Genomic DNA, 19,423 nt, shown 5'->3' with positions numbered 1-19,423 from the left:
CCCTTCCTTGGTTTCATTGTACGTATCTACTCTGTGAAACTTTTCTATTCAATTTTTTGAATTTATATAACCCTGAACCCTTGTTCAAGTATACTATGCAATTTTGTCCTCCAATATGCTCTTAATATATTTGTTGTTACCTAATATGATAATCCAGAGAAGGTAATGGCACCCCACTCCAGTACTCTTGCCTGGAAAATCCCATGGATGGAGGAGCCTGGTGGGCTGCAGTCCATGGGGTTGCTAACAGTCTGACACCTCTGAGCGACTTCACTTTCACTTTTCACTTTCATGAATTGGAGAAGGAAATGGCAGCCCACTCCAGTGTTCTTGCCTGGAGAATCCCAGGGACCGGGGAGCCTGGTGGGCTGCCGTCTGTGGGGTCGCACAGACTCGGACACGACTGAAGTGACTTAGCAGCAGCAGCAGCAGCAGCAGCAATATGATAATCTTGGGTTTTAAGTTCTGTCAAGACAGTTTATTTTGTAGTAGTGTCATTCATTCATTTAACCATGCTCTGTTCCTTAGAATTATTCTAAATGTCACTGCTCTGAGTATTTGAGATATAGTAGTCAGAGAGACAGAAAAGTCCTCTGGCAAGTTTCTAATACTAGCTGGCAAGATATTGGATGTATATTAGGCAGATAGCCTGTATTTGTTAATTTAAGTTTTGTTTGCTTTTCCTGTTTATAGATATAAATAATTTCTGTAGTGATGTAATTTGAATTTATAGATTTTTAACTTTGTTTGATTGAGACCCTAACTCGTTTGTCAGTGATGAATAGTGATTCTATATAGTTCTTACCACCAAAATAAGAGAGTCTGCACCCCTCCTTCCTGCAGTACTGCTACTACCTTTAGTGCAGGTCCTTCTTTCATACCTGAGCCATAGTCTTAGTGCCGCTGGCCTAGCCCTCATCTAGTGTTTGCAAGGTATCCAGTGACTTTTCTTAAGTTCCGATCTGGTTGTATTACTTTTCATGGGTTTCTGTATTGTTTTCAGGTTGAATTCTTAAGTCTGTAGGTTTTGCCCTTCAATGTCTGGTTTTGGCCTAGTGTCATGCTACGTGAAGCAGCTGTCACTGGTGGTTCACCAAGCTGAGTCCACGGAGTCTTAACTTAGCCTTTACCTTCCATGGTACCCTTTCACAGCTCTTGTCCCTCAGTATGTGTGCTCTCTCTCGCGCGCTGCATTCTGGTAGAATCCTCTGCCTATCCTCTCATCCCTTTGTATTACAAGTTTGAGCAAACTCTGGGAGATAGTGAAGGATAGGGAAGCTTGGTGCACTGCAGTCCATGGGATGGCAGAATCAGACAAGACTGAGCAACTGTCCAACAACAGTTTACTCTCCTGTTGGCCCGACTTCTCACTGATGGCAGGGACTGTGCTGTTTCTCCCTATTATGTGCAAGTGGTTCAGTGCATGTAGTTTGTTGCTCGGTAAATGTTCATTGAATGCACTAAAACAACTTAGAGGAAAAAACATTAGGTTGGATTAGGAATCTGGGTTCTGGATAAGTTTGTGACTGGATAGTTCTATGGTCTTTGCTGTTTGGATCCTGATAACCTCATTTGTAAATTGTTGGGAGATGGTTTGCTTAAATGCTCAGTGTGTGAATTCTAAGTTTTATGTAAATCTAGATTGAAATAACGAAGTTCACACCTTCTTTTGTAGTATAAATTAGTTGAGCCTCTCTAAGAAGTCTGTCTCAACATGTCTAGCTATCACTAAAATATGTAAAAAGTTAAAAAACCAAAAATGGGAAGGTCATTGGATAATATCCTCTTTCTTTTTTTTTCCCTTCTCATTTATTGGAGGGTGACTGATGAAACCATTTGGGGTGGTTTGAGTTCAAGTATGTTGCTGATATGCCCTCTGATCGTAAACAATGTATACTTTGCTTTCAGTCTGTTTGCCAACAGGAGACTAGTTTAGTGAAACGAAACAAAATGTCAGCTCCACTGAGGTTGACATAATATTGTTCCAAGTTTGAATTTTAAAATTACAACATGTTTTTCTTTAAGTTTGGGGAGTTTTATTGTCAGTATTTTCAAGCAAGATAAAATACTGCGATTTGATATATTTTGTTTCTTGGAGAATTGTTTAATTTTCCTTGGTAAGAATTTTTTTAACCTACCCAGAAATGATTACTAACAAAAATTGAAATGATCATTCTTCTATAAACTAAAGGCAAATAACTTTTTCTTGCTCTTCATGGCCTCAGGTTAATAGATGTGGAAAGGTTGAAACCTAAGTTGCCCCAGTGTTTCACCCTTCTTGGGAGCTTATGAGCTATTTCATAAATGACTTTTCCCAGTTCCAGTTATCAAGAGAATTGGAGCCTAGGGGCAACCAATCTGGACAGAAACCGTCTCTTTGATCAAATTATTGTTTTGAGGCCCTAGTAAAACCATTAAGGCCACTTGGCCAATGACCCATAAGGTTGTGTGCTTGAAACTTCAGCCATGATGGACTTTATTGTATCAGTCCGTATCTACTCAGTTTGATAGTTTTTTTGTGTGAAGTTTATGTTTATTTATGGTTAAATTTACTTAAGCATTAGCTTTTAATTAAAATTAATGAAAGATATTCAGGGAATTTGGTTTTTAAACATTTCAAAAGTTCTGTTTTGTATCAACTTAGATATACACTGACCAACTTAAGTTGGTCAGTGAAGGAAGGTTATTAAAATTTATTTTTAAATTTCACATAATTGTGTCTCTTAATTAATGAGTTGAATATATTTTAATATGTTAATCCCTGGCATGTACACAGTGATTGTCACTTGTATAGTAATATCTCAAAAGTTGATCTAAGTTTAGTACTAACAACTTATTAAGTTGATAATATGTAATTCTGTAAAATGGTGGTCATTTTGAAAATATATCCCAAAGACTCTTTTCCAAATAAATATGAAAAGGAATAACTTTGGGGACATACTTTCCACATAATTTAAAAATTATTTCTCAAAAAAAATTAGGTGGGTTCTTCTGTTGGGAAAAACGACATACTTTCTTTCAGTCCACATATACAGTTACCTAACTCGAAAAGGTTTATTGACTTCTGCTAGAAAGTTGGAAGAAAACATATATATTTAACAGTAAACAGATGGGATTTTGAGAAAGTATTTTCAATGTTAGTTTAAAAAGATGGAAATGGCATAGTAAGGTAAGTGAATAGAGTGAAGTTACAATTTTGAATGTTTTTTAGTCAAACGTTAGCTACAGCATTGAGAATCTTTGCCTTTCACGAGGTTGACCTCTTTAGTTCCTCATTTGCTTCAGTATACCATCATTCTCTGAATTCTTCAACAATATCTTTAGAATACATTTTCCTTCTTACAACCAGAGATACCATTGAAATTTATTTATTTATTTATTTATTTATTTTTGAAATTTAAATCATTATCTTTTTTGGTGTGGATCATTGCAGAAGCCTAATTGCTGTTATGCTAGTCAATCCAGTTTGCTGATTTTTATTTGTTTTTGCCTTCACATGGTTTACATTCTTTAGTCCTGGGTTTATCAGCAGTATCTCATTATGCTTAGTGATTTGGAGTAAGAGGAGAGAGTTTGGTAAGATGCCTTTTTTCCCCAGTTCATCACAGTCCATCGTGTGTATATATATATGTGTATATATATATAAAAATATGTATCTTCCAGATCAGTCTTTCCGAAATGCCATTTAATACCTGTAACATTTATTAGATATGACTAAGATACGGTTTGTGCTATTAAGGAGCTTACATATAAATTGTTACATATGTTACATATGTTTGTGAGAGATTGTACTAGATGACCTTGAAGATTCTGTGATACTATCAGATTTCTTTCAAGGCTCGATGGAGGTTCACTTTGTCCACAAAACTGTCCCTGATTCCTTGACTAAAAAAATTATCTTTTGCTTTTACATCTGTAATCTCAAATAGACTAACCTTCTGACATACTTGCTAATAAATTTCTTGGCCTTGTTCTGCCTGAAAGCGTTCTTTGTAATGGCATTCACTGTATGGAGATTGCAGAACTTCTATCACAAACTATATAGAAAATAAGATAGTAAAAGCAAGTGATAGGAAATGTGAACGAAAAAAGACAAAAAATGTAATCTTTGATGTTAGGAGAATATAAAAGTGGTCTGAACCTTAACCCAATTGGTAGGAATTTAAGGCATTAAAATATCCACAGTGAAACCAGAATTGAGGCAGATTTCAAAGGCATTTTAAAAACAGTCCTGTTTAAGAGCCATTTTGCTCCCTTTTTTAAAGAACTCTCGGTACATATATGTTCTTCTTTTTAAATTAGGCATTTGTTCTTTTACTAATTGACTGGTAAGAACTCTGTATAATACCTAACAAGTGAATAATACCTTTGGGCTTCCAAAGTAGCTCAGTGGTAAAGAATCCACCTGCCAGTGCAGGAAACACCAATTTGATCCCTGGGTCGGGAAAATCCCCTGGGGCGGAAATGGCAACCCACTGTGATATTCTTGCCTGGGAAATCCCATGGACAGAAGAGCCTGGTGCCTGGTGGGCTACAGTCCAGGGAGTTGCAAAAGAGTCTAAACAACAAATTATCCCTTTATGGTGTGAGTTACAAATGTCTTTCCCAATTATTTTGACATTACTTACACTGTTTCTCTATGAATAAATTTGATTTGATTTTTCTTAAAATCTCATCTTTTTAGAGCACTTTTAGGTTTGCAGCAAAATGGATCAGAGTATAGAGAGTTCCATATCCCCTGTCCTGGCATGTGCACAACCTCCCACACTTTCAGCATCCCACATCGTGATAGTACATTTGTTACAGTGATGTACAGTTGATTGAACAGTTTGTTAAATAACAATCAGTGAAATCTGATTTTTTCAAAAAAATTTTTAGTGTTATCACTTAGGAGACTGATGTTATTTTTTATAGTATGATTCCATTTATTTTATTTTCTTAATTTATTTTTTATAGAAGTAACGGTGGTTATTTTTTGAAAAGCCTTCTCTTCTTGAAATTAAAAAAAACTTATCCCTTAATAGGAATGATAATTATGAAAATAACAAGTATTGGCTGCATTCTCTGAAATAACAAGTATTGGCTGGCACAATTATTAACCACAGGTTGATTAGTAGGTCAGTTGAACTATTAGCTTCATTTTATAGAAGAGAAAATAAAGAATAAGGGAAAATTATTGTTATTTTTTTAGAAAGGTGAAAGGTAATAAATACTAATAGGAAGGATTTATATAGAGAAGAGATCTGTTGCTAAGAGCCAACTCATTGGAAAGGACCCTGATGCTGGGAAAGATTAAAGACAAAAGGAGAAGGGGGCGGCAGAGGATGAGATGGTTAGATAGCATCACTCACTCCGTGGACATGAGTCTGAACAAACTTCCGGAGATAGTGAAGGACAGAGGAGCCTTGTGTGCTGCAGTCTGTGAGGTCGCAAAGAATCGGACACGACTTAGCAACCGAACAGCAACAGGAAGGAAGCTCTTCAGTGGTTGAGGTTCCTGAAAATCCGTGAGAGGATGGGCTCTGAAGCACTGAGGGATTTGCTTTACACTGAAGATACTCTGTTGTTATATTTCTAAAGGGTGTGGAAGAAGACAGGCGCAGATACCAGTGATTGTGAGCTTGTTGGTGTCAAATGAGAGTTCTCATTCGATGCTATTGTTTTATTCTCTGTGAACTGGAAGCTGTCCTCTACTGAGAGAAGTTTGGAGGGAGTGGATAAATTAGGAGTTTGGGATTAGCAGATGCAAATTTCTATATGTAAAATAGGTAAAAACAAGGTCCTACGGTATAGCTGCTGCTGCTGCTGCTGCTGCTAAGTCGCTTCAGTTGTGTCCAACTCCTTGCGACCGCATAGACGGCAGCCTGCCAGGCTCCCCTGTCCCTGGGATTCTCCAGGCAAGAACACTGGAGTGGGTTGCCATTTCCTTCCCCAATGCATAAAAGTGAAAGTGAAGTCGCTCAGTCTTAGCGACCCCATGGACTGCAGCCTACCAGGCTCCTCCATCCCATGGGATCCTCCAGGCTAGAGTACTGGAGTGGGTTGCCATTGCCTTCTCAGAGGGAACTATATTCAATATCTTGTAATAACCTATAATGGAAAAGAATATATGTGTATATACATGTATGTGTGTGAAACTGAATCACTTTGCCATGATTGTAAATCAATTATACTTCAATAATTCTTTTTTTTTTTTAGAAGGAAGAAGTTTGAGGGAGGTTGGAGGTGTGAGGAGATGGGAGGAGGTCTGAATTAGGTATTGCAGAGAACAAGAGTGGGATTGATGAGAACAAACTGGGCATTTTTGGACCTTGTTAAAAGCCCACCCATTGAAAGTTCGTGATGATAGGATGAATTAAATTTTTTTTTCTAGTGACTTTCCACCATCACATTTAGTATAGTTAATGCTGTTGAGTCGTTCACTGCCACCCTAGAATGAAAAAACAGGCATACTGCTTTTAGAGCTAGCCAAACTGGTGTTATAAGTGTGTTGAATAGAGTAAATTTGGAAAAGGATGGGGGAAAAATATCACTATTTTCTGCTTCATTTTGGTACACTCAGGTAATAGAGGAGATTTCTTGGAAATAGATTTTGAATGTGTATGCTCCCTAATTTAACTTTTGTTAATATGGATGTGACCCTTGGATAACTTGTAGAGGATTATGAGGTGAGATCCCGTATGGCAGAAGAGTAGGTGTTTTGATAGTAAACTCATTTTTCTTACACAGTATAATTTTCAAAATGTATAGAAAGCTTTTCAGCAGTGTCCTCAAATCTAAATTCATTCATTGTTAAACTCATCTGTTTGTTTCTTTACACAGGGTGTGATAGGTATACAGCTGGTTGTTACCATGGTGATGGCCAGTGCCATGCAGAAGATTCTACCTCACTATTCTCTTGCTCGGTGGCTACTCTGTAATGGCAGGTAAGGCAAGAATAGGCTGATTCTGACTGGCACTTTCCTCTGTGTTAAGTTTACCAGGCTGATTAACCTTCTAGAAGTTAAGTGCTAATTCCAGTTTTCTAAAAACATGAAAAAGGAAAATTACAAGAAAAATCCAGCTTCCTTATCTCTCTTACTTGAGATACTAGTAGTTTATCTGTTGAGTACAGTAGTTTATCTGTTGAGTGTAAGAATTTAGTCTCTTCCTTCTCTATCCCTTTTTGAACATGGCCACTAGAACTATCACATCACTTTTCTAGTTACCTTTAAAAAAAATTGGTCAACAGGAGGAAGAGACTGTAAGTCGAAGTGCTTAAATTTTCACCATTGTTGGAAAAAATGACTCAAAGCACCTGCCGTATTATTGGTGATTAGTTGAGAGTATTATGAAAGTTAGGAGTTCTTTGTTTTACTGTTAATAAATAATTTTAAACTTTAATTTAGCAAAGAGGGGGTGAAGTTATTTCATAGGTTTTTAATTTTGTTTAGTGCCCTATAAGCTTACTACTACTACTGTCTCCTCATGGAGAGGAGCTAAGTTACCTTGCTGAAAGTTAACAATAAAAGAATAAACAGTACAGAAGTTAAATACAGTTAAATACAGATATCATGAGGCAAAAGCAGTAAAACTCTGCACACAGAAATACATGCCACAGTCTTGTGTAATTATGAAAGGAAAATTACAGGTTTGGTATCATGACTATAGTTTTACTCCAGTTATTTGTCTCTAATAAATAAATAGATGCTATTATTTATTTGTATATCAGTTTTCTATTGTTTAGACCTTTTAAGTTAGAACCCTGGAGAAGGAAAAGACTACCCACTCCAGTATTCTGGCCTGGAGAACTCCATGGACTGTATAGTCCATGGGGTCTCAAAGAGTCAGACATAACTGAGCGACTTTCCCTTCACTGTAAGTTAGAAAGCAATGGACAGCTATTATCTGCCTAATGATTTCATATACTGCAAAACCAATAATAAGCCATTCTATCCACAAAGCTTAATTTATTTTTCAATTTTAAGTATATTCTTTCGTGCTTTATGCTTGTTCCTTATCAGTGTTTAAATATAGGAAAATACTATTTAGATTGCCCGAAAAGGTTTTTTGAACACTGATATGTGCACACATGCATGTGTGTGGAAAGTATGAGAGAACAGTGGTTTAAAAATATATTTTTTTATTAGCAAAGTAAATAATGACTAAAGTTTTAGTAAAGTTAAAACTTCATCGAAGATACTTATAAGTGTAAAAAGTAAATCATCAGTGACTAGTTTTTAACTATGTAGGTTTATGCCCTGTGTAGTCTTGCTTACTTGTTTTGCTTAGCACAAACCCTTTTTTGTAGATGATGAGAGGGTGAACATCTGCTGGGCAAATACCATTAATTCTAAATAAATAGAATCTGAATTAATAAACTAGATAAAATACATATTAAGGTAGCTTATTTTCTATTGAGAATTGCACATCTCTGGTTTTGTTTCCATTGAGTCCCCAGGGAGCCTTCCTATCCCTTTTGGCTTTGAAGGTCTTGGCAGTCTTATCCCTTTTTAGTCATTAGGCAGTTTCTATTTTCTAATAGGTAATCTACAGCCCATTTGTTTCTATAAAACTAAAACTTCCAGAGATTGAAAACTGATTCTCTTTGTTAATTTTGAAACAATACTTTTTATTTAAAATTGCTGCTTTTCTGACAATTTATCTGTCATGTAAGTATACATATTGCTAATTTGAAGAGCTCAACCTTCAAAAATAAACATGAAGTTGATAAATTTTGTGATCTTGATTTGCTTTTGTAAATAGATTAACTTTAGTGTTAAGTAATGCTGTCTCTAATTCCAAATCAGGTTCCAAGGAATACCAATCAGGATTTTCCAATGATTCTTTTCTGCTGTCGTTTCATTTCCTCTTTGTTTGTTTTGCTCTTTATTCTTAAGATCACCTGTTGATATTTTTCTTTAATATTAAATCTGAAATTTTTAAGTCACGAAGCTATATTCTGACGGTTGTTGCCTAATTCTGTTGAATAAGAATATTGATTTTATCATTTTGGAATAATTACTGTTTCACAAACCTTTTGTGACATGAAATGACACTGTTTTAATATTAAGAAAATCTAAAATCTCTTCTGAATTGCTCATGTAAAAATATTGATCAGAAATGACAGTTTGCATTTTAAACCATGCGTTGTTGCTGAGTTGAAGGAAGAGAAAGGGAAGATCTGAGGACATTCTTGGTCGTTTGTAAAATGCTTGAAGAAATTTAAAGGGAGAAGCTTATGAGAACTTTCGAAATTATAGATAGTGTAGGATGGTTTGGGAGTGGCTATAGTGAAGAGATTTAAGTGAATAGATGGTGTAGATACCACAATAGTTTAATCACAAGTATGACAGAAGAAACTTTAGTTTTGGTATCTGTTGACTTAATATTTTATCATATATTCGGATTGTAAGTATTTATGGTTTTCTTAAAAGTTATGGCTTCTCTTTTTATCATGTGAATTAGTTTCTGTCCATATCTCTCATCAACTTCTGTCTCTTTTAGAATGGAAGGTGTGAAGTGGCACCTATTTCTATTATGTTGACTTAACAAGTAAGCCTGCTAATTTCCTGAAGTCAGTACCTAGAAGAAATTCGCAGTTTTTGCTTATATATTAGCCTGTTGATTTTTTATATTAAAAAATTGACTAGTTTTCTGGCTCTTGGTTAAATAACATTTTTATTTTGTAACTAATATTGTACATATCTAGGTGTTTTTTTAAGTGCATAATCTTTAGCCTGGTTTATTTCCATTACTATTACCTTTACAACATTAAAAAACTTTGTATTGATAAAATTTTTATTTCTGTTACCCCATTTGCATCTCTACACTCTGAATTTGGAAGAAGACATGTATTGGGGTATTTTATGACCTCCAAAATCTCAGTGTCTGAACTTAATAAAAATTTGTCAGTCACAGACAGAACAGGAATCAAGGTCAAATTAGGCTGCCTGAGAGGGGTAGGGCAACTCTCCATGTAGCTCCTTCACAAAATGATGATTCGGGTGTTACTTAGGGATTCTAGGCTGCTTCTTCTGTCTTGTGGCTCCTCTGTTCCTTCTGCTTCTTTAGAGTCCTTTTTATTAGATGCTGTGCCAGTTGAAAAGACCCTGGTGCTGGGAAAGATTGAAGGCGAGAGGAGAAGGGGACGACAGAGGATGAGATGGTTGGATGGCATCGCCACCTCAATGGACATGAATTTGAGTAAACTCTGGGAGTTGGTGATGGACAGGGAGGCCTGGCGTGCTGCAGTCCATGGGGTCGCAAAGAGTCAGACACGACTGAGTGACTGAACTGAACTGAACTGTGCCAGTTGGCAAGTAAAGAGAGAATGGGCTGTGGTTTTTTTTAGGAGATTCTAGGGGCCAGTCTTAGAAGTAGATAGATCATTTCTACCCACATTGTATAGTCTGGAGCCCTGTGACTGGTTCAGACCAAAAGTGCACGGCAGGCTGGGAAATATACTTTTCCTTGTGCTTGGGAAGTAAAAGCAGAATTGGTGAGTGCCTAGTCCTCCTTTGTTGTAGGTAATATCGTCTCCATTTTTAAATGAGAAATTGTAGCTTTACTCATGTTCACATACTGAAAAGTGAAACAGATTCAGCCTCTTATCCTGGAAGTCAGACTCATAGTCTAGTAATTATTTGATGTATGATTATTCATCAAACTCCAGACCCTTGTCCTGGAATGTACTTAAACCAAATTTTGAATTTGGTGAAGGTAAACGTTTCTACAACCGCTGTGACTTCTGCTGGCGGTTTACAGAGTAATTTATTTCAGGTTTTCTTTTTTTGACCTTTTCTCCTAATGTGCTTAACCTTCTAGAAGATATCCTCAGGTTACAGGAAGTATATGGTTTCTCTTTACTTACTCTTCTGGCTTCTCTAGGACTATAGTCATCTTTTATTTTAAATTTAAAGGCACATCAGCATTTTTCTGATTACCAAAAGCATGCTAAGTGTGAAGTAGAGTTTAAAAAAATATCAGCTGTTAAAATTATACCTCTCCTCACCATTTGAGATTAAATGTGTTCTACATTACTAAGTCATAATTATTTCGTGTTCCATCCTTCTACTTTTTTATAATAGAAAAATGTCTTTCTCCTAGAAAGTGTTATTCTCCTTTTTTTACATGCCTTTTTATGAGACTCTTGAGGCATTCCTGCTTTAATAAGAATTTATGAAACAAGATCTCTCTTGCTGTCACCTGTGAGCCATTGACTGGCCATGAAGAACTCTGGTGGCGAGTGTGGTGCTCAGCTTGCTCTCCCTGCCCCTTCTCGGAAGGAAAGAAGGACTGTGGGAAGTTGGTTTCTCTGTACCTTTACTCTGAACATTTGTTTTAACCATTGCTCAGATCACCTGCAGATGTTAGTTCTTTATTGTGTCCAGCATACCACTGCTTTGTAGCCAGAGTATTCTCTACTTTCTATTGTAATTAAAGTTCCTTTTTGTTTTGAAGTTTGCTTGGCCCTTCTTTTCATGGAGAGGTAAGTGGTAGGTTACATTCTTTGTACATTTGAATAGTGGGTTTTGCATGAGGAGCAAGATTTGGCTTTTTGTCCTTTATAGCTTCCTTGCTGAACCTGCTTTCCGTTCTCCTGATTGTTCAGCTCAAACCTTATGCATTTTTCTCTACCCCTTCATCCCCCTAGGCTCTCACTTTGGTCTGATACTTCCCTTCATATGTCCCCGACTCAAAATATATTATGGTTGGATTTAGTCTGATTTTGTCTCATCCTGTATTGGGTAAAGAGGATGTGACAACACCCTGTTCAATTGCTCTTAATTCTTTTTGCCTGTTCTCTTTCGCATGTTGCCTGACCCCAGAATTTGCAGATTCCCTTTGGTGAGAGAAACCTACTATTCAAATGCACAGTAGGTGGGACCTATGACCTAAGGGAAAGGTTCAAACCTTCAGCTACTACCCTTATGGAATGCCTAAGTCCTTGCTCTCCTGCCTTAGCTGTCTTAATCTGTTCCAGAATGTCATGATATTCTAGTAAAGTTTCCAATAAGTAACAAGAGAATGTATTAATATATATGTAATAAACAATATTTTAGTTACTTGTACTGAAAGATTTTCTAGGTTTTAGGTGGTGTTTGTTTTCTCTTAATTTTTTTTTTCACGTCTAAATTACTACTTTGAGATTTAGAATAGAGACCAAAACTGTGTTATAACCTCTCTTGTGAGAGTTTTGTATGATTATTTATGTATTAAAGCTATTTTTAGCTCTCTCTCAGTCCCCAGCTTTTCCATATTTGTTCATGTTTAGATTTTCATTTTAAATTTATGAAATTTTTACTTCTAAAAAAATGTTTCAGTAGTTCACTTTAAATAGCATTACTGTTTAATTTTTTTTTTTTTTAATGAATCTAGGTCAATACATTCTGTATTTTCTAGTATTATTTTTTTAGTGGTCTTGAAACTGCCTTAGTAAGAAAGTTTGTGGCCTGATATTATTTTATATAAGAGGTTTATGCAAGAAAATTACTGAAGAATTATTTCAGTGATTTACTGGAGTTTAACACAGAGTTGGCTTTGTTATCTGAGACACTGTTGACTGTCTGAATTAAAGTGAAAATAGCCAAAGTAAATGTCAGAAGATACAGTTTAACTTAAATACAGGAGGTTCAGATTTGTTGTAAATTCTATTAATACTTACTCTGTTTTTTTTTTTATTAGCACAGTACATGGTGTGAAAGAGACAATAAATTAATAAGAAGGAAAAAATAAGAGATAACAAACTGTATTCCTTTCAGCTAGACAGTCTCTGTAAATTTTGTTGTATTTCCTTCCAATCTTTTCATATTTCCCCTCATGGATGTGATTATTTTATGTATAATTTTACATCGTGCTTCTTTTGTTTAACATGAAGCATTTGTCTTTAATTGTATTTTTGTAACCATTATTCTTAACATCAAATCTAAGATTAATAAACTTTTATATCTGTTTTCTAAGCCCATATTTGAAAGCCCTAGTGCATCAGGCCAATTATTGCAAAATTCAGGCTCAGATTGAAGAAACTAGGGAAAACCACTAGGTCATTCCGGTATGACCTAAATCAAATCCCTTATGATTATATTTTTATTTTCTAGTGTTCCCCTTACAAATTGTTGATATGGAGATGATCTGTGATGTATACGTAATATTTAAATCTTGATTAATGTTGATAATGCCATTTATCATGTTTTAAAAATAGTCCACAAAAACGTTGTTGCCTTACAACATTTAACCTCTCATACAGAGAGTGACCATATGCAGCTTTTTTTAGTTAGATGCCACATGAAAAGACTCATGGCAGTATGTTACATGACAGGTTAAAGCAAAATCAAACAAAAAACCTGTGAATTTACCTTAATTTGAAACTATATATGCTGTTATATATTTGCTAGAAATTTGATATTTGGAGAGAAGAAAGTACAGTCAGCCGTTCGTATCTGCATATACATGAATTCAACCAAAGGATGGAAAATATTTGAAAAAAAAAATGCCGTGAGGTTCCAGAAAACAAACTTGAATTTTCCATTCGTCTTCAATTATTTACATAGCACTTACATTATACTTGGGCTTCCCTGGTGGCTCGGACAGTAAAGAATCTTACTGCAATGCGTGAGACGCAGCTTGATCCCTGGGTCAGGAAGATCCCCTGGAGAAGGAAGTGGCCACCCATTCCAGTATTCTTGCCTTGGAGAATCCCATGGACAGAGGGGCCTGGTGGGCTGCAGTCCACGGGATTGCAAAAAATTGAACGCGACCGAGTGACTAACACTATGATTATACAGTGGAGGTGAGGAATAGATTCAGGGGATTAGATCTGGTAGACAGAGTGCCTGCAGAACTATGGACGGAGGTTCATAACATTGTACAGGAGGTGGTGGCCAAAACCATCCCAAAGAAAAAGAAATGCAAGAAGACAAAGTGGTGGTCTGAGGAGGGCTTACAAATAGCAGAGAAAAGAGAAGTGAAAGGCAAAGGAGAAAAGGAAAGATACACTCATCTCAATGTGAATTCTAGAAAATAGCAAGAAGAGATCAGAAAGCCTTCTTAAGTGAATAATGCAAATATATAGAGGTAAACAATAGAATGGGGAAGACTCTAGAGATCTCTTTAAGAAAATTGGAGATGCCAAGGGAAAACATTTCACGCAAAGATAGGCACAATAAAGGACAAAACCCAACAAGGACCTAACAAAAGCAGAAGAGGTTAAGAGGTGGCAAGAATACACAGAAGAACTGTACAAAAAAGATATTAATGACCCAATAACCACGATGGTGTGATCACTCACCTAGAGCAAGACATTCTGGAGTGTGAAGTCAAGTGGGCTTTAGGAAGCATTACTACGAACAAAGCTAGCAGAGGTGATAGAATTCCAGCTGAGCAATTCCAAATCTTAAAAGATGATGTTGTTAAACACTACTCAATATCCCAGCAAATTTGGAAAACTCAGCAGTGGCCACAGAACTGGAAAAGGTTCATTTTCATTCCAATCCCAAAGAAAGGCAATGCCAAAGAATGTTCAGATTACCGTACAGTTGCACTCATTTCATATGCTAGCAAGATTATGTTCAAAATCCTTCAACGTAGGCTTCAGCAGTACATGAACTGAGAACTTCCAGATGTACAATCTGGGTTTAGAAAAGGCAGAGGAACCAGAGATCAAAGTGCCAATATATGCTGTATCGTAGAAAAAGCAAGGGAATTCCAAAAAAGCATCTGCTTCTGCCCCTTGGACTGTATGGATGACAACAAACTGTGGAATATTCTTCATGAGATGGGGATGCCAGGCCACCTTACCTGCTTCCTGAGAAATCTCTATGCAGGACAAGAAGTAACAAAAAACGACATGGAACAACGGACTGGTTCAAAATTGGGAAAGGAATACATCAAGGTTGTTTATTGTCCCCGTGCTTATTTAAGTTATATGCAGAATTCAGTTCAGTTCAGTCGCTCAGTCATGTCTGACTCTTTGTGACCCCATGGACTACAGCATGCCTGGCCACCCTGTCCATCATCAACTCCTGGAATTTACTCAGACTCATATCTGTTGAGTCGGTGATGCATGAAATGCTGGGGTGGATGACTCACAAGCTGGAATCAAGATTCCTGAGAGAAATATCAACAACCTCAGATATGCAGATGATACCTCTCTAATGGCAGAAAGTCAAGAGGAACTAAAGAGCCTCTTGATGAAAGTGAAAGAGAAGAGTGAAAAAGCTGGCTTAAAAGTCAACATTCAGAAAACTAAGATCATGGCATCTGGTCTCATCACTTCATGGCAATTAGAAGGGGAAATAGTAGAAGCAGTGACAGATTTTATTTTCTTGGGTTCCAAAATCACTGCGGACAGTAGTGACTGCAGCCATGAAATTAAAAGATGCTTGCTCCTTGGAAGAAAAACTATGATAAACCTAGACAGTATATTAAAAAGGAAAAACATTGCTTTGCTGACAAAGGTCTATATAGCCAAAGCTATGGTTTTTCCAGTAATCGTTAGTTGGTGTGAGTTGTACCATAAAGAAAGCTGAGCACTGACGAATTGATGCTTTTGAACTGTGGTGTTGGAGAAGACTCCTGTGAGTCCTTTGGATTGCAAAGAGATCAAACCAGTCAATTGTAAAAGAAATCAACCCTGAATATTCATAGGAAGGACTGGTGTTGAAGCTGAAGCTCCACTACTTTGGCCACGTGATGCAAAGAGCCGACTCAGGGAAAGACCCTAAGGCTAGAAAAGATTGAGGGTGAGAGGAGAAGGGGGCAACAGGATGAGATGGTTGGATGGCGTCACTTACTCAATGGACATGAATTTGAGCCAACTCAGGGAGATGGTGAAGGACAGACAGGGAAGCCTGGCATGCTGCAGTTCATGGGGTCACAAAGAGTCTGACACAACTTCACGACTGACGGACGACAACAAAGTGCATCACCGGAAGCAGATTCCAAGTCATTTTGCAAAGGAAAAGACCAAAAATTGAGACCAAAACGTAAAGTATGGTAAATGGGAATCAGTTCAGTTCAGTTGCTCAGTCGTGTCCGACTCTTTGCAACTCCATGAATCGCAGCACGCCAGGCCTCCCTGTCCATCACCAACTCCCGGAGTTTACCCAAACCCGTGTCCATCGAGTCAGTGATGCCATTCAACCATCTCATCCTCTGAGGTCCCCTTCTCCTCCTGCCCCCAATCCTTCCCAGCATCAGGATCTTTTCCAGTGAGTCAACTCTTCGCATGAGGTGGCCAAAGTATTGGAGTTTCAGCTTCAACATCAGTCCTTCCAATGAACACCCAGGACTGATCTCCTTTAGGATAGACTGGTTGGATCTCCTTGCAGTCCAAGGGACTCTCAAGAGTCTTCTCCAACACCACAGTTCAAAAGCATCGATTCTTCAGCGCTCAGCTTTCTTCACCGTCCAACTCTCACATCCGTACGTGACCACTGGAAAAACCATAGCCTTGACTAGACGGAACTTTGTTGGCAAAGTAATGTCTCTGCTTTTAAATATGCTATCTAGGTTGGTCATAACCCTCCTTCCAAGGAGTAAGCATCTTTTAACTTCATGGCTGCAGTCACCATCAGCAGTGATTTTGGAGCCCCCCAAAATAAAGTCTGGCACTGTTTCCACTGTTTCCCCATCTATTTTCCATGAAGTGATGGGACCAGATGCCATGATCTTAGTTTTCTGAATGTTGAACTTTAAGCCAACTTTTTCACTCACCTCTTTCACTTTCATCAAGAGGCTTTTTAGTTCTTCTTCACTTTTTGCCATAAGGGTGGTGTCATTTGCATATCTGAGGTTATTGATATTTCTCCCGGCAATCTTGATTCCAGCTTGTGTTTCTTCCAGCCCAGCGTTTCTCATGATGTACTCTGCATATAAGTTAAATAAGCAGGGTGACAATATACAGCTTGACTTACTCCTTTTCGTGTTTGGAACCAGTCTGTTGTTCCATGTCCATTTCTAACTGTTGCTTCCTGACCTGCATACAGGTTTCTCAAGAGACAGGTCAGATGGTCTGGTATTCCCATCTCTTTCAGAATTTTCCACAGTCAAAGGCTTTGGCATAGTCAATAAAGCAGAAATAGATGTTTTTCTGGAATTCTCTTGCTTTTTCGATGATCCAGCGGATATTGGCAATTTGATCTCTGGTTCCTCTGCCTTTTCTAAAACCAGCTTGAACATGTGGAAGTTCACGGTTCATGTATTGCTGAAGCCTGGCTTGGAGAATTTTGAGCATTACTTTACCAGCGTGTGAGATGAGTGCAATTGTGCGGTAGTTTGAGCATTCTTTGGCATTGCCTTTCTTTGGGATTGGAATGAAAACTGACCTTTTCCAGTCCTGTGGCCACTGCTGAGTTTTCCAGATTTGCTGGAGTATCGAGTGCAGCACTTTCACAGCATCATCTTTGAGGATTTGAAATAGCTCAACTGGAATTCCATCACCTCCACTAACTTTGTTCATAATGATGCTTTCTAAGGCCCACTTGACTTCACATTCCAGGATGTCTGGCTCTAGGTGAGTGATCACACCATTGTGATTATCTGGGTCATGAAGATCTTTTTTGTACAGTTCTTCTGTGTATTCTTGCTACCTCTTCTTAATATGTTCTGCTTCTGTTAGGTCCATACCATTTCTGTCCTTTATGGAGCCCATCTTTGCATGAAGTGTTCCCTTGGTATCTCTAATTTTTTTGAAGAGATCTCTAGTCTTTCCCATTCTGTTGTTTTCCTCTATTTCTTTGCATTGATCACTGAGGAATGCTTTCTTATCTCTCCTTGCTATTCTTTGAAACTCTACATTCAGATGGTAATATCTTCCTTTTTCACCTTTGCTTTTTGCTTGTCTTCTCTTCCCGGCTATTTGTAAGGCCTCCTCAGACAGCTCTTTTGCTTTTTTGCATTTCTTTTCCATGGGGATGGTCTTGATCCCTGTCTCCTATACAATGTCACAAACCTCCGTCCATAGTTCATCAGGCACTGTGTCTATCAGATCTAGTCCCTTCAATCTATTTGTCACTTCCACTGTATAATCATAAGGGATTTGATTTAGGTCATACCTGAATGGTGTAGTGGTTTTCCCTACTTTCTTCAATTTAAGTCTGAATTTGGCAATAAGGAGTTGATGATCTGAGCCACAGTCAGCTCCTGGTCTTGTTTTTGCTGACTATAGAGCTTCCCCATGTTTGGCTGCAAAGAATATAATCAATCTGATTTTGGTGTTGACCATCTGGTGATGTCCATGTGTAGAGTCTTCTCTAGTGTTGTTGGAAGAGGGTGTTTGCTATGACCAGTGCATTCTGTTGGCAAAACTCTATTAGAGTTTTCTATTTTAGTTTTGGGAATCATATAATATGTAATCAAATTCTACGAAGCCTTGACTATTGAAGAAAAGTGTGTAACTATGCCTTTGTTAATAGGTTTTCCTTGGTTTTCACATCCTTAGATGGGTACTCCATGCAGCCTGGAAGTCTTAGTGTGTTGTACTTCTCAGCCAGCTTTTTCAACCCCAAACCTCTCTTCGTTTGCACATTCCTGCCTCAGCCTCACTGTAAACTCTTAAAGCGGGAACCTCTCCCCCTCTCTCTGTCTTCATGCCATCAAACCCCCAGCCCTAGTGGCATGTGCAGCCTCTCTTTGTTTTTTATTTTTGTTCTCCCTCTGTTCTTCACGCCACTTACGTTTTTTTGTTTTTTAGTGTTTATATATTTTAATTTTGGCCTATGGAGGAAATCTCTTGCTATCAAGACCCGATTCCTGCATCTGTATGCTGTACCCCATCCCCTCTAACCTTCACCCAGACTTTGCTTCTTTGGCCGTTTCCTGTCTTCTGTGCCATTAATTGCTTTATTCTTGTAGGAATATTCCTATTAATACACACATTTTTTAAATGTTTCCCATTAAAAATAATAACAACAAATAAACAAGAGTCACAACTCTTCCTCCCTTCCTTTTTAAATAACAAAGCCCCTCCCATATCAATTCCTTAGGTTTTGGCTTAATTCCCTGTTTTCCTTCAGTGCTGAATTTGTTACATACTTGTTCTCATGAACTCAGTTTTCCCACTTCCTTATTAACTGTTTAGCCTTCTACCATGTTTTATTTTCCTGTTAGGTGATCTTATTAATGCCTATGGATTTAAATACCAAAATTAGAGGTATTTAGAAAAATGGATTCACACAATTAAATCTGAGAATACTTTAGAAGAAAATAGATCCTGAAAAATGTAAGGGTCTTAAAATATTTCATTATTGTAGGACTCATTGAATGTAACTTAAGTTTTCCTGTAGTACTAAGATTCTTTCACTGAGAATTATTTCCTCAAAGAAATAAACAACTCATTTTAGTCTTTATAAGTGAGTTATTGCGTATGTGTTCTCCTAAATGTTATATACTCAGTCCTCATTATTTGTAGATTCTGTACTTGTGATTTTCCTAATTGCTAAAA

At 37.4% G+C, this 19,423-nt stretch overlaps 1 protein-coding gene across 10 annotated transcripts in view; it reads left to right on the top strand.

Annotated features, from left to right (window-relative positions):
- Positions 1–19,423, top strand: part of TMEM161B (transmembrane protein 161B) — an 83,238-nt gene that overhangs the window by 26,041 nt on the left and 37,774 nt on the right. For 9 of the 10 annotated variants that reach the window (XM_081505230.1, XM_081505228.1, XM_081505232.1 and 6 more), the window contains exon 2: positions 6,823–6,926. In XM_081505230.1, the coding sequence (XP_081361356.1) occupies positions 6,823–6,926 (104 nt within the window). Of the gene's footprint in view, positions 1–6,822; positions 6,927–19,423 lie in introns of those variants that run through there. The other variant, XM_081505237.1, reaches the window with a different exon arrangement.

Source organism: Giraffa tippelskirchi, chromosome 6 (assembly GCF_054371585.1).
Source record: "Giraffa tippelskirchi isolate mGirTip1 chromosome 6, T2T-mGirTip1v1.2.pri, whole genome shotgun sequence".
Classification (NCBI taxonomy): Eukaryota; Metazoa; Chordata; class Mammalia; order Artiodactyla; family Giraffidae; genus Giraffa; species Giraffa tippelskirchi.
This window is presented reverse-complemented; position numbering and strand designations above follow the sequence as displayed.